This window comes from Grampus griseus, assembly GCF_964374135.1.
Source record: "Grampus griseus genome assembly, chromosome: 12".
Lineage (NCBI taxonomy): Eukaryota > Metazoa > Chordata > Mammalia > Artiodactyla > Delphinidae > Grampus > Grampus griseus.
This window is the reverse complement of record NC_139006.1, coordinates 28,807,811-28,822,892: the sequence shown is the minus strand read 5'-3', so window position 1 is coordinate 28,822,892 and position 15,082 is coordinate 28,807,811. Positions and strand designations below refer to the sequence as shown.

At 40.3% G+C, this 15,082-nt stretch overlaps 1 protein-coding gene across 4 annotated transcripts in view; it reads right to left on the bottom strand.

Annotated features, from left to right (window-relative positions):
- Positions 1-15,082, bottom strand: part of PIEZO2 (piezo type mechanosensitive ion channel component 2) — a gene marked incomplete at its 5' end in the record, with an annotated part of 334,873 nt that overhangs the window by 121,647 nt on the left and 198,144 nt on the right. For all 4 annotated transcript variants that reach the window (XM_082668432.1, XM_082668434.1, XM_082668433.1 and 1 more), the window contains 2 exons: positions 11,093-11,306; positions 12,536-12,746. In XM_082668432.1, coding sequence (XP_082524558.1) covers positions 11,093-11,306; positions 12,536-12,746 — 425 coding nt within the window. The remainder of the gene's footprint in view (positions 1-11,092; positions 11,307-12,535; positions 12,747-15,082) is intronic.

Sequence of the window (15,082 nt, the reverse complement as noted above, 5' to 3'; positions counted from 1 at the left end):
TAGGAATACCAGGGTGGTTTAATAATCAAAAATCAATTCACCATATTAACAGACTAGAAAAGAATAAAAAAGATCTCAATAGATACACAAAAAGCATTTGACAAAATTTAATATCAATTGTGGATTAAAACTCAGCAGACTAAGAATAGATGGGGATTTCTGTCAACCTAATAAAAAAAAAACTATGAAAAACCTATACCTATGAAAAACCTACAACCAATATCATATTTAATGATGAAAAACCAAAGGCTTTTCCCCACAGGGGAGAACATGACAGAATAACCATTCTTCCTTATTAATTCAACACTGAACTGGAGTTTTAGCAAGTGTGATAAGAAAAGGAAAAGAAGTAAAAGATATCCAAATAGAAAAGAATGAAGGTAAACTATTTTTACTCATAGATGACATGGCCATCTATGTAGAAAACATGATGGAATCTATAAAAGATCTTATAGAATCAATACATGTGTTTGGTATGGTGTCAGAATACAAGATCAGTATACAAAAATTAATTGTATTTTTATGTACTATGTGTAAAAATCAGAAATAAAAACTACCATTTACAAAGGCATTAAAATTATTAAATACTTAAGGGATAACTCTGACAATAGATGTGCAATACCTGTGATTAAAAATTTAAAAGTATTGCTGAGAGAAATTTGAAAATCTAAATAAATGGAGCGATATACCATATTCATATATCAGAAGACTTGATGCTACCCAAACCGTCATACAGATTCAATACAATCCCAAACAAAATCCCAGCTGGCTTTGCTGTAGACATTGACAAAGTGATTTAAAATTCATATGGAAACATAAAGGGCTTAGAATAGCCTAAACAACTTCAAATGTAAAAAAAAGAAAGACTAACATTACTTAAGTTCAAGACTTATTATCAAGCTACAGGTAATCAAGACAGTGACATAAAGATGAGTAGATCAATGGTACAGAATAGTCTATATATAAACCCAACCACATGCACATGGACTCTTGATTTTTAACAGGTGCAAAAGAAAGGACAGTCATTTCAAAAAATGATTCTGAACTATTTGACATCAAAGACAAAACAAACTAAAACTTCTAGAAGAAAACAAAAAAGAAACCTCTCTGAATTTGGGCTTGGCAAATATTTCTTAACTACCACACCAGAAGTGCGATTCAAAAAAGAACGACTATGAAGTGCACTTCATCAAAACTAAAAACTCAGCTCTTGCAAAGACACTAGTAAGAGAACGATAGTCCATAGACTGGGGAAATATTTGGAAAAATATATATCTGATAAATGATTTGTATCCTGATTTTCTAAACAACTCTCAGAACACAATTGTTAAGAAAACAAAGAAGATTTTTAAAAATGGGTAAAGTATTTTAACAGACACTTCATCAAAAAGATATATGAGCATAAAATCAGCTCATGAAAAAATTCTCAGCCTCACTAGTCATTAGGGAAATGCATTAAATTAAAACCGCAATGAATTGCCTCTACACAACGATTAGAATGCCTGAAATTTAAGAAGATTGACTATACTAAGAGAGGATGAAAAAGAAATGAACCCTTACACTGCAACATGGCTAAATCTCAAAACAACTAGGCATGGGGAAAGAAATCAGACCTGCCTCCCGCCCCAACCCAGGCTAATAATAATATCAACAATAACAATAATAATAATAGTAACATTAAAAAGTATATACTATATGATTCCATTTATATAAAATCCTAGAAAATATAATCTAATCGAGTTAGAGATAGCCATCAGTGGTTACCTGGAGATGGGATGGGAGGAGGCTGAGGGCAGGAGAGATTAAAAGGGGATGAGAAGGGACTTCCCTGGTGGTCCAGTGGTTAAGACACCACCTTCCCATGCAGGGGGTGCGGGTTCAATCCCTGGTCGGGGAACTAAGGCCCCACATGCCGTGGGGTGCGGCCAAAATTATTTTTTAATAAATAAATAATCTTTAAAGTTAACATATATTAAAAAAATGGGGGGGTGATGAGGAAACTCTTGGGATGGACGGGTGTGTTCATTACCTTGATTGTGGTGATGGTTTCACAGGTATGTTTATGTCAAAACTGATCAAATTGTATCCTTTAAATATATGCAGTTTATTTCATATCAATTATACCTCATGAAGGCTGTTAAGAAAAACAATTATACTACTTCCACCAAAAATGAGTAACTAGCAAGTTTATGAAAACCTTTGTCAAATTTTCTCAGAAAAAAGCTTCTTTAGAAGAAACTCTGAAGAGAAAAATCAATGCCTCTTGGTTCCCATTTCCAGAGCTAATCTCTTATCCTTGAGTCAGTTGCTTAGAACTAAAATGAAGATAACAACAGCTGAAGTTACTGCATAAGTAACATTCTGAACTTCAGAAAGCCAAGCGGTTACGAGGTAACATCATTCAGTATATTTATCCTCAAAATACTTTGCAAGTCAGCCAAATTGGCTTATCTACAGTGTAAAAAATTAATGAGGTGTTACTGCATTGAATTAAAATCCAGACCATGAATAAGAATCTTAGCTCTAATAAACAAGATGATCACACTTTCCAATAAACATTTGATAGCAAAATAATTGTTTTGTTCCAAAATGCCCTTTCTCAAAAGATCACTTTAATTTTTCATCAGCTGTTATCTTAACTTGAAGGAACAGTCCTTCTTCCCACAAGAAATTCTACCATCTTTAATTTGCTATTAATTTTTAAGGTTGAAAGCACCTAAATGTACCATCCAGAGATAATCTGTAATATGCTCATTAGTACTAATCATTTGGAGCAAATTTAGAAAAAGTACAACCGCCAACTATGCCTAATCTCTGTTCCTCTTCATATTTTGATAGACTAAATGTAAAATGAGTCATTTTTTTACTTGGCAAGGTTCACTGGACCCCACTTTATCCTTGAGAGCAGGGACAGCACTTGGGCAGAAGGTCCTGACCTATGGTGACCTGTGCAGGTGAGCTGCTCTGCAGAAATGAAGGCTCCAGAATGAGCCTGACCTGTGAGGTCAGCCAGGGCACCCAGGTCCCACAGAGGACAGGGCGGATCCTCCCTGAAAACCAGACAGAGACCCTTCCTGTCTGGGTAGACGCCCTCAACAGCAAAGGTGAGACACAGGTAGTCAAGGCTGGAATTCTGGAAGGCCAGGTTGGGAGGTTTCAGGTTCTGGTTGGACAGACGTCCAGTGCCAAGGGTCGTCTGCCTGGTGAGAGGCAGTAGCTGCTTTGTACACAATGCCAGGTGTCACCCTGGGATCCTGGGTCAACACCACACCCACTTATGGCCCCAGGTGACCACGAGGTTGTGGGGAATCGCCCAAACGGACTCAGGGGTTCAAGTATTTACTTTCTACCGATTTTCCATTTATCTGTGGAAAGTCAATTCATGTCTCTTGGCTCCTATTTTTTGCCTTTTAGATGAGCACAAATGAACTGGGTCTAACACCTGTCACTTAATCATAAGAATCTTTCCAAAAGGAAACCAAAAGTTTGGTTACTGTTACGTCACCTACCAACTGGATAAATTAAACAACCACTGATTACCTGGGGTGCCATCGGTAACAAAAAGAGAAAGTGTTAACCAGTGGGTCCATTTACATTCTTCATCATTAAGATGACCCACTTGACATTAATTATCCCCACACTGGACCGCTTTCAGAGGAGGTTCTTGCCAACTGGCCTCCATTAAGAACCGTTTCGCCTTTCTGTGCTGTCTGTGTTACCAAAGCTCAGATGGCTCTAATGAGAGGCAACACCGTGGCCATCCTGGGTGAGGCTGCAAACACGCTTAAACAACCTGGATTAGACAGCCACTTACAAAGCCAACTGCAGCCAACGTCACCCAAGGGCTGACTGCCTTGTGTCACTTTCTAGAGGACCCACTGGCTTCTCCAAACTAGAAGCCAGAGACATACAGCATCAGGGCTGTTATGACTCCTGACATATTATTGACATTTTTATGACTAGTATAAAAATAGGGTAAATATAATAAATACTACTGTACTTGTCATGTTTGTTTTTTCACATTTTCCTCATTTGTCACAGAATAGTTAAACAGTGATGCTGGAGTCTGAGGCTTTGCTTTTTCTCTCTTACATTGTTTTAACACTGGAATAAACATAGGGTTTTCCTTCACTAAACATAATGCATTTTCTTATCGTGATTTATTGAAATAGGACGTGGAAAGGGCAACATAGGACAAATCGTTGTGTATTTATTTAATAGAAAATGCTGCCTCCATAGGGAATGACCCGAGAATCTCCCCTATTTCTTCCCACATTCTCGTTCATTTTCAAATTGCACAACTTAAGGTGAAAAAAGCAGCAAAACAACAAAATGAATTTGAGCAAAGAAATCCAACCCGTGACTCCTGTGACTGTTGTAGAGCAAGTTCAGAGCTGTAATGAAAGCCAGTAAGAGGTGGTAAGACACGACTTAGAGTTATTCAGTCACACACCCATTTCAGTGCCCACCGTGCACAAACATTCACGACTCGGGGTGAGAAGTAAATGTACTGGCTACGTCATTCTCTATGTCATGATAAGAAAACAGTAGACGTTTGACTCTCCTGTCAAGCCCTCCACCCTGGCCCACATCAGAACTTTCACCTGTATTGTCCAGATAATTGAAGGTGAGAAAACAAAGACCCTGTGCCTTTGGTCCAGGGCTGTTTTAGATGAGTTCACCTCAGAATTGCTTGCAGTGTCATCTTCACAAGGAAACAGTCAACAGTGAGCTGACAAACTGTTAAAACTGGCTTTTCGTGAAGTCATCGATGAGTAGACATTTGTTTACAGTATTCAGTGCATTTCTGCTCACGTTCAGGGACACTGCAGAGCAAGTCAGGTCCACCTGCCTTTGTCCCGTCCTCCACCCAGCGCACCTCCCGCACTTTCGGTGCAGAAAACCCACAGGACACAAGCTGGCTGGGACTTGTGGCTTCATCAGTCTGGCCAACCTCACAAGGAGGAACACAGGTGAGGACTCTGAACACCAGCCCAACACCTTAATCCTTGCCTCCTTGCCTTCAAAATATAAGGTGTTTCCTGTCTACAGAAATTCCCCAGGAAACACAAAACCTTTGGAAGGGGCCACCGTTGGGACTAGCTAAGCCAAGTTTTGTTTAGTCTGCCATTTTTCTTAGGGAGACCTGCCAGAGTAAGTTGGGATTGGGCTCCATTCCATTAAACAAACTGTGTTGAGTGGTATGTTATCTGTCTTATATAAGTTATGTGGATTCGTTTTAAAGCTTTATATTGCTGGATCAACTTCACAAGAAGGGGCACTACATTTTCTTATGGTTATAACCATATAAAACCATACGCTCCAGCATTTCAGAATCCTACTCTCACTCCACCTTACCTTCCCATAGGTACACTCATAACTGTCAAAAAAGAGCCCTGAATTTTGTTTTGGAAAATATGGTCACGCCAGGTCTGTGCACAAATGGGAGGGAATCACTAACTCTCCTCCCCAGGCAGCCCTCCTCCCTGCCCCTCCTCCACGTCCTCCCGGGTCTCCAGTTCACCCCGTCCATTGCTGGTCCCTGCCCACCTTCTCCACGTGCTTCCCTGGCTAGAATGATGGAAAACTACCCCCAGTGCGGGTGCAGTTGGAAGGGAGCATATGATCTCTTGGGGCCCTTGGGCTGAAAGAAGACATCACTCTAGAAAAACACGAGCCCACAGAGGTGTGCCCCACACAGGTGCGGGATTTGAGGTCACAACACCTGCGTACAGACCAGTGGAGTAGTATCGTGTGGGCCCAGGACCAGGGAAACCTCCAGACCCTCCCGCAGGGCAGAGCACTAACCAGCCCCGTGGAGGCTCCTTTACAACTGAGGACCGTGGGTTTTCTTCTTGGTCATCATGAGTTTTACCTAAATTTACAAGTAACCTGGGTGCTCATTACAACGTCACTCAAGAGGGCAAAAATGAGTAATCCTAATCTCCCTGGTCAGAAATCAGGGACTGACTACGCTATAAGATAGCTACACAATCAAACACAATCAAACACTTTGCAGGCTATGAAAATCACACTCTAGAAGAACATTTCATAACATGGGAAGATACAGAACTTGCATAAAGCAAGTTATAAAACAGCATGTGCATCACGATCCAAAGTTTGTTTTTAAAAAACACATATATGCATAGGAAAAATACTGGAAGAATACAGACCAAAAATGAACAGTATTTTGGGGAGTTAGGATTATATTTTTTTCAAGTGTTTTTCCTGATTCTTTATATTTTTCCAAATAATCACCAACAAGCACGTATTATACTAACGATAAATCAATTCAATATTTCTAAAAATAAAGATAGTTCTCATTAAAAAGCCTATTTGAAAGCTTACAAGAAGATAAAAACAACCTGGATTGTTTTGAGGAGAGCCACATCCGAACCTGGACACACGAGCTGGAGTCTCTGTGGTTATGAAATTTGGGACAAACACCTACGCAAGATGACTTTTTTTTCCTGCTTGTTTCCAGTTTGTTTTCTTCCAACTCAGAATTCATTGGTGGAAAGCAATGCATTGAAATTATGCCTTAAGAAAAAGCTATTGTATAAAATATGTAAATTTTCAAGCTTTCAAGGGCTAAAAGGCAATGTCCTATTGTCACCAAGTAAATGGGGGGAAGACTCTACAATAAGGCAGTGTATATACGTATATGTGATATATATATATATACATGCACATACACGTATATACGTATATATATAAATGTGTGTATATTGCATTGTTTAGCTCAAACTATCTATACTCTGATAAGCAACCCAACTTCTAATGACTCTATGAGATTATAGCAATGAAGCTTTTAAACTTTTTCAAGGTAATTATCTTCAAAATGTTTATAACTTACAGTCATAATTTTGAGACAATCTAAATACAAATAAATATGGTAAGTTGTTAAACTATCAGGACTGCTATTATCCACACCATATGTTGGGAAGTCTGGTTCACCACCTGTTTGGATAGGACTTGTGAGCTAATAATGGTTTTTACATTTTTAAGTGGTTGGGAAAAATCAAAAGAAAAATAATATTTCATGAAATGTGAAAATAGTTTGAAATCCAAAGTTCGGTGTCCACGAAGTTTTGCTGGAACCCAGACACACACGTTCTTTAAAACCTCATCCAGATCTGCTTTTGCAATAAAATAGCTTCTTGGAAGAATTACGGCAGAGACCGTAGGCCTGCAAAGTCAAAAATATTTACAGTACTAACTGATCCTGTACAGAAAAAGTGTTTTCAAAGTGGTTCTGAATATCCTTTGTACTTCCTATCATCAGTCTCTAGATAGCAGAAAAGAGTCTTAAATTGGGGGGTATGGGGAGACTAAGGCCCCACAGAAGATATTTACGTTTCCAATTAAACCACCCCTAAAAGTCAGCCCTTCCAAAAGTACAAAACTTTTTTCTACATGTGTTCAATAAACCAAAAATCAAATGTCTAGAAGAAACTGAAATATTCATTTAATCTAGAACTAATGTCTGTACTGAAATTTTGCATCTATTCACTCTTGCCTAAAATAAATATTGTGTAAATCTGTACCACAAAAAGAGCTTCGCAGTTTCCCCCCAGCTTTATTGAGGTACAACTGACATGTGAAGTTGTAATATATTTAAAGTGGACAGCACGATGATTTGATATAAGTATACATTGTGAAATGTAGTACCTCAGTCAAGTTAACTAACAATCAATCACCTCACATAGTTACTCTTTTTCTTTTCCTTTCTTTTTTTTTTTTCTTGGTAAGAATGCTTAAGATCTACTCTCCTAGCAAATTTCAATACAATGTTATTACAATACAGTGTGATTAACCTGCTGTTCATAGATCCTCAGAATTTACTAATCTTATACCTGAAAGTTTGTACCTTTTACCCACCCCTCCCTATTTCCCTCACCCCCCAGCCCCTGGCAACCACCACTCCACTCTCTGTTTCTATAAGTTTGACTTTTGTTTAGATTCCACATATAGGGTGAGATCATACAGTATTTGTCTTTCTCTGTCTGACTTATTTCACTCAGCATAATGCCCTCCAGGTCCACCCACATTGTTGCAAATGGCAGGACTTCCTTCTTTTTTATGGCCGAGTAATATTCCTTATATGTTTATACCAAGCTTTCTTTATCCATCAGTCCATCAATAAGCACCTAGGTTATTGTCTTGTCTCCTCCGTGTTCTGTGTCTATGCAACATTCTTCTCTTTTTAGATGGAATTATGCTTGTTACACCTCCAGGTTAAGCAAACTGGATTTAGAATTAGGTAGACTCTGTGTGTGTGTGTGTGTTTGTGTGTGTGTGTGTGTTGGGTATATCTTTTTTATCTGACTATAAGTGGTTTTAGGACTTGACTCACTTTTTTTTTAGCATTGTACAGAGATAGCCACAAACTAGCTTGTAAGTACTGTGAGTAAGGAGAGTGGGTCACACACACACACGCGCACACACTCCCCGCTTCTTCACATTTACTGTCACACGAAAACCATCTTAGGATCTCCTGGAAGAAGGATGAAATCTCTATTGTCCGCGTGATAACATTATTCATGTTCCTTTAAAATGCAGGTATCTCACTTCAACAAGAAGACGAAAAGCACCTGCACCACCTCGCTGGGCGCATGGAGAGAATCCTCACACTGTTCTCACCAAACCCACAATTCTCTCCTGCCACTTCCGTTCCCCTTTCTTTTTTTCTGGAACTTTCCATTCTGGACTTTTCCACAGAAAAATCAAAGTTAAAATAGGACAATGGATAACCCCATGCCAACCACCTAGTTTAGATCATTTTATTTATTTTTCTCTCATTCTCTTTCTATCTCCCTCTGTGGGTCTGCGGGTCTCTCCCACAATGGTTGCTAAACCAGTAGGAAGTCGCAGACATCCCTAAAGAATTCACCATGTATGTCTAAATTAACAACATTTTCTTGGATATCCACATACAATCACACACCTAAGAGTTAACAGGAATTCTATACTGTCAGCTAATAACCAGTGACTATTGAAATTTCCCCTTTTAACCTCAGAATGCCTCATAGAGATTTGTCGTTGAACAAGGGTGTAATCCAGGGTCAGGCTTCCCATCTGTCTGTGAGGTTTCCTCACTTCTTTAAACTAGAACAGTCCCTGCCCAACTCCCTCCACATACATTTCTTTTTCAGGATACTGATTTTTGAAGAGACCAGATCGTTTCCCTTACAGGTTGTACATTCTGGACTTTGATGATCGCTTTCCTGTGGAGTCATTTATTTATTTATTAATGTTTTTATTGGAGTATAATTGCTTTACAATGGTGTGTTAGTTTCTGCTGTTTAACAAAGTGAATCAGCTATACATATGCATATATCCCCATATCTCTTCCCTCTTGCGTCTCCCTCCCACCCTCCCTATTCCACCCCCCTAGGTGGTCACAAAGCACCGAGCTGATCTCCCTGTGCTATGTGACTGCTTCCCACTAGCTATTTTACATTTGGTAGTGTAGGTATGTCCATATATACACTACCACTCTCTCACTTTGTCCCAGCTTACCCTTCCCCCTCCCCATGTCCTCAAGTCTATTCTCTAGTAGGTCTGCATCTTTATTCCGGTCTTGCCCCTAGGTTCTTTATGACCTTTTTTTTTTTTTTTTAGATTCCATATATATGTGTTAGCATACAGTATTTGTTTCTCTTTCTGACTTACTTCACTCTGTATGACAGACTCTAGGTCCATCCACCTCACTACAAATAACTCAATTTCGTTTCCTTTTATGGCTGAGTAATATTCCATTGTATATATGTGCCACATCTTCTTTATCCATTCATCCGATGATGGGCACTTAGGTTGTTTCCATCTCCGGGCTATTGTAAACAGAGCTGCAATGAACATTGTGGTACATGACTCTTTTTGAATCATGGTTTTCTCAGGGTATATGCGCAGTAGTGGGATTGCTGGGTCGTATGGTAGTTCTATTTTTAGTTTTTTAAGGAACCTCCATATGTTCTCCATAGTGGCTGTATCAATTTACATTCCCACCAACAGTGTATGAGGGTTCCCTTTTCTCCCTGTGGAGTCATTTAAATCATATTTCTATCCTTTATATTTCCTGTAAAGCGAAAGTTAGGTCTAAAGGTTTAACAATATGATGCCATATTCCCCACAATGCATCAAGCCTAGAAGTCTGAAATGTCAAGGGATCCCACCTTGGTAATGTTAGTTTGGATCAATTGGTTAAGGTGTTGACCACCATTGCAAAGGTCTTTTCCCTTTGTAATTAGCAAATAATAATCAGTGAGGTTATACTCCGTCGTTGTTGCAAACAGCCTTCATCCCAGCAACCTCTTTAAGTCGTGGTTTCAGTTTGTGAATAGATCTAAGTATTTCATTAAAAATTGATTGATAAATGGTAATTTTCTAATTCTAGTATTCCTTTCCCTTTCATTAGCTGGTGTCATCCTGTCAAGAAGAGTTTTCCCTCATTAACTGAGAATGGCCTGGAGTTCCTTCTAAAAAGTCGAAGTAAATGCTGGGTTCTTTACCTTTAATTCCCATTTCGTAGTAAGAATTTAGGACAGTAATCACTGACAACTGAAGCAAATTAGATATTTCTCTCTGTCTCCCTGTCTCTCTCTCTCATATACACACACACATCATGGACTCATGCATTTTTACTTTTATATTTTTATAATCATTTGTTTTTGATTAACGATGCTGATAAATGATGCTCAGTTTGTCCTCTGTTTGCCCTTGAGAGCTCCTTACAGCTGATGCTCTGACATGTCCTTATTATCCTTTGCTGTAAAATGTTCTTCCTGGGTCTCTTTCCATGGCTGAGACCATCTGTCTGTCCTTTGCTACAATGAGCAGCTTCCCCTGCCCGCCGTGTCCCAGCAGCACCTCCATCTGAAGCGACACCTCCTCACTCTAGACAGTGTCAGCCAATACATTCAAGGCAGAGCCAGCTTCCCCATCCCTGCCAAACCTGGCTTGACACGTCAATGGGCATCCAGGAGAGCCCCAGCAGATGCACAGTGCCCGGCAGGGTCATAAGGGGGCCCTCCCGAGGGCTCGCGGATTAGCTTACTGAACTGTGAAATGTCTAGCAGTTGATTCCTCTTACCTGGCATAGTAGTCGTTGGGAGGGACTGCTTCTTGGAAGAACTGGAACTGGTACAAATACAGTCCAATCAAGTGTCCCGCAGTGAAGATAGCCAGCAGGACACAGAGACAGCTGAACAGCAAGGGGTCGAAGGTTCGGCACCAGGACCACCAGGTGCACAGACCCAAAAACACAAAGAAGTACACGGACGAGGTCAGAGAGGGCAGCATCATTCCTGAGGAGGGAGAAACGCTAGAGTGAGACACCGCGTAGACGCAGAAACCGTGCGCCTCGCAGGAAACGTCACTATTGGAGATGAAGTGAACTTCCTTCCTATGCTTTTAGTACAATTCATCACACTTTATTGAAAAATCAGAATTAATGCTATTCTTAACATGAAAAAAGTCACATGTAAAGTGAAATTTGTAAATATGGGGAAATACCAGTGATGAAGAAACCCTACCTGTGGCGTTTGGGCCCCGCAAACATCCGCTTATTTTCTTGCCTGTGTCCATCTATCTACTCTCCCCCAATTCTTCAGGAATACTGTATGTGCACTCTAACTTTCCCCAATACATTTTTTAAAATAATGATTTGCTTTTGTTTGTTTGTTAACTAGGATTCATAATACTACATTCTGTGGCAGCTAAAGTCTCACGAAACCTTTGCCCTGCCTGATGAAATCTGATTTGCACTACCACTAAACGGGGAAATGTAAAACGAGGTAATTCCTTTACAGGTATTTAAAAACTTTGGGGGGAGCAATGGCTTCCCATCAAAATCCTGAGTTACATTTCTCGAGAAATACTATTCACTTTTCCATTTTTTAACTTTCCTATGGAAAAACAGTTAAATTGTTTCATCTCGTGAAATTTCACCGAAGCAGGATGGAATAAAGTTCACAGTACCTCTGGGGCAACGGGGAAGGGGGCGAAGATGGAGATAACGTTTTTATGGAACAAGCAGCCCGCAGCCAACAGCGAGAGGAAGTGAGCGTCTGTGCTGGAAGATTACAATCTAACTCTGGAAGAAAAATAGTCTATCCTGGAGAGTTACATTAAGATTGCTAGTGACTCCATGTAAACAGAAAAGCTTTCAGAGAGCACATGTGCAGCTCTGGACGGGACCACGAAAACTGTCCCTTGTCCCAGATCACCATTCACAGGCTCTGAGGGAGGACAGCAGTTGTCCGGATCGTCACATAGAAAATGATGTCACCTAACAGCTATGGAAGAAGACTGCTTTACGGAGGTTAACAGCAACCATCGAAAAACATCAAACCTAGATCTGAACAGGAAAAGCTACATGTGCGTGTTTGTACATGTGGCCAATTTTACAAAAGCTACAGCTATGATTCTGGTGCCACGGAACAGAACTGCTTCCTTCTTTGTTTTCTCTTCAACCCTTCCTTTCATTACTCGCCAGCTCCCTCCTTGTGCTCCACCAGGAGTCGGAGACCCTCACCTGATGAACCCAGTAAAATCGTCACAACCACCTTCCCCGCGGTGGTTATCATGTTGCCAATGAACTCCTTAAGCTTGGAAGCCACAGAGGCCAGCCTGCGGAACAGTTTTAATTTCGTGCTTTCTTCCAAATCGCCTTCAACACCATCTCTTTCCTCTAAATCCTCTTCATAGATCAGTGCCTCTTCTGGGTCTATTTTTCCTCCTCCAGCCTAAATAAATGAAAAACAGAAAACACTGCAGTCCAGAACTCTGTCTATCCACCCAACAGATTATATGGTTTGCAATATACGGGCTAGTCGATGAGGTGAATTTCACAGATCAGGAAAAATTGCAGACAACCACTCAACCACGTTAAGCACCCCCAGGTCTCCAGTTGTCCCTGTGTAAAGCCCAAGGAACTTTGATCTTTCCTGAAAAAGTAAACAGGAATCATCGCTAATCATAGGGTCCCTAACGGCATTTCATCTTACCTACATGAGCTCATTTTTTACAGGCAGAAGAAGAAACTGTCCATTCATAAAGTTAGCTGCTTATGGTTCCTCAAATTTACCGAGCTTGCCACCAAGGTGATGGGAAGTTTGATGAATGTGTCCATGGCTTAAACGGAAAGGATGGGCCAAATCAGCACTTAGGAAATCCCTTTTCTTTCTGGAGTTTATTTTTGTTCACTATTTTAGGATTTCCTGCCCGTGGGAGGATGAGTGGTCCCAGCTACTTGGCTAAATAAACAGTCGCTTCCTATCTTATCCTTTTAGAGAATCGTGCACCAGTCCAATCCCAGGCCATTCAGGACCTCAGGACCATCACTAGAGATTCAGGAAGGAAACACATGTACAGCACATACACATACTTCCATGGATTATTTTATTTTATTTTTTAAACATCTTTATTGGAGTATAATTGCTTTACAATGGTGTGTTAGTTTCTGCTGTACAACAAAGTGAATCAGCTATATGTGTACATATATCCCCATATCCCCTCCCTCTTGCGGCTCCCTCTCACCCTCCCTATCCCACCCCTCTAGGTGGTCACGAAGCACCGAGCTGATCTCCCTGTGCTATGCGGCTGCTGCCCACTAGCTATCTGTTTTACGTTTGGTAGTGTATATATGTCCATGCCACTCTCTCACTTTCTCCCAGCTTACCCTTCCCCCTCCCCATGGATTATTTTAAACTGGGTATCCTGTGGGGTCTTTTTGTTTGTTTTTAAAGAACACATAAGAATGTTTTGGCTAATTACAATCTTATCCTGGAAGGATTAGATTTTTTTTAAAGGAATTATAAATATAAACCATCACCTTAAGACAAAAGGAGCCGGTTTTAGACGCATGAAACTTTGCTTGCATTCACCCCAGGCTGACAGGCTTCACCCTGAAAAGACCGCAGCTGTCTGCAGAGCCAGAAGGATCCTTAAGCCCAGATCAGACATGGAGCCGAGGCTTAGGGAGTGGAGCCTGGCTGCTCCATTTCCCCATTTTAAAGGTTCTTTCTTTTTAAAATTTTTTTATTGAATGAAAGATTCTTCAAATTCTATAGTGCTTTACAACTTTCAAAAGTTTCACGCACATGGTTTCATATAATTCCATAGCAAGTCTTTTCCCCCACCCTTATATTGCCCCTCCCCCCTTCCCTCTTCCCACTGGTAACCACTGGCTTGTTCTCTATATGTGTGTGGTCTGCTTCTTTTCGATTTATTCACTAGTTTGTCATAGTTTTTAGATTCCACATATAGATGATAACACACAGTACTTATCTTTCTCTGTCTAACTTATTTCACCTAGCATAATGCCCTTCAAGTCCATTCATGGTGCTACAAACGGCATTATTTCATTCTTTTTGATGGCTGCATAGTATTCCATTGCATATATATACACCACATCTTCTTTATCCACATCTTCTTTATGTCAATGGGCATTTAGGTTGCTTCCATACCTTGGCCATTGTAAATAATGCTGCTATGAACACTGGGGTGCATGTATCTTTTCGAATTAGTGTTTTTGGTTTTTTCAGGTATATATATATATACTTTCTTGATACACTTAATTCAGATATTACATAATATTCACTGCTGGTGTCTGAAGCTCCATCTGTGCACCAGCTCACTGCAGGAAGCCAGGCACAGGAGACGGGTACACAGCTCAGTACATGCTGTTTGCCCAGGTGGGTACAGACCACTCGGGACTTACATTGGCTGTTGATGAAGCCAAGGCTACAGGATGCATCCCCTCCCCTACATACACACACACACAACACACATACGTCCACACACACACACACATACACGATCCACACACACAACACACACATACACAGAGACACACATATACACAGAGACACAATACACACACAACACACACATACATATACAAAGACACACAGAGATACACACACGCAACACACATATGTACACACACAATACACAGAGACACACACATACACAATACACACACAACACACAATACATATACAGAAACACACACATACCTACACACAACACAGACACACACATACACACACAGGGATTTAATCCCAGGCAATTCAAGTTC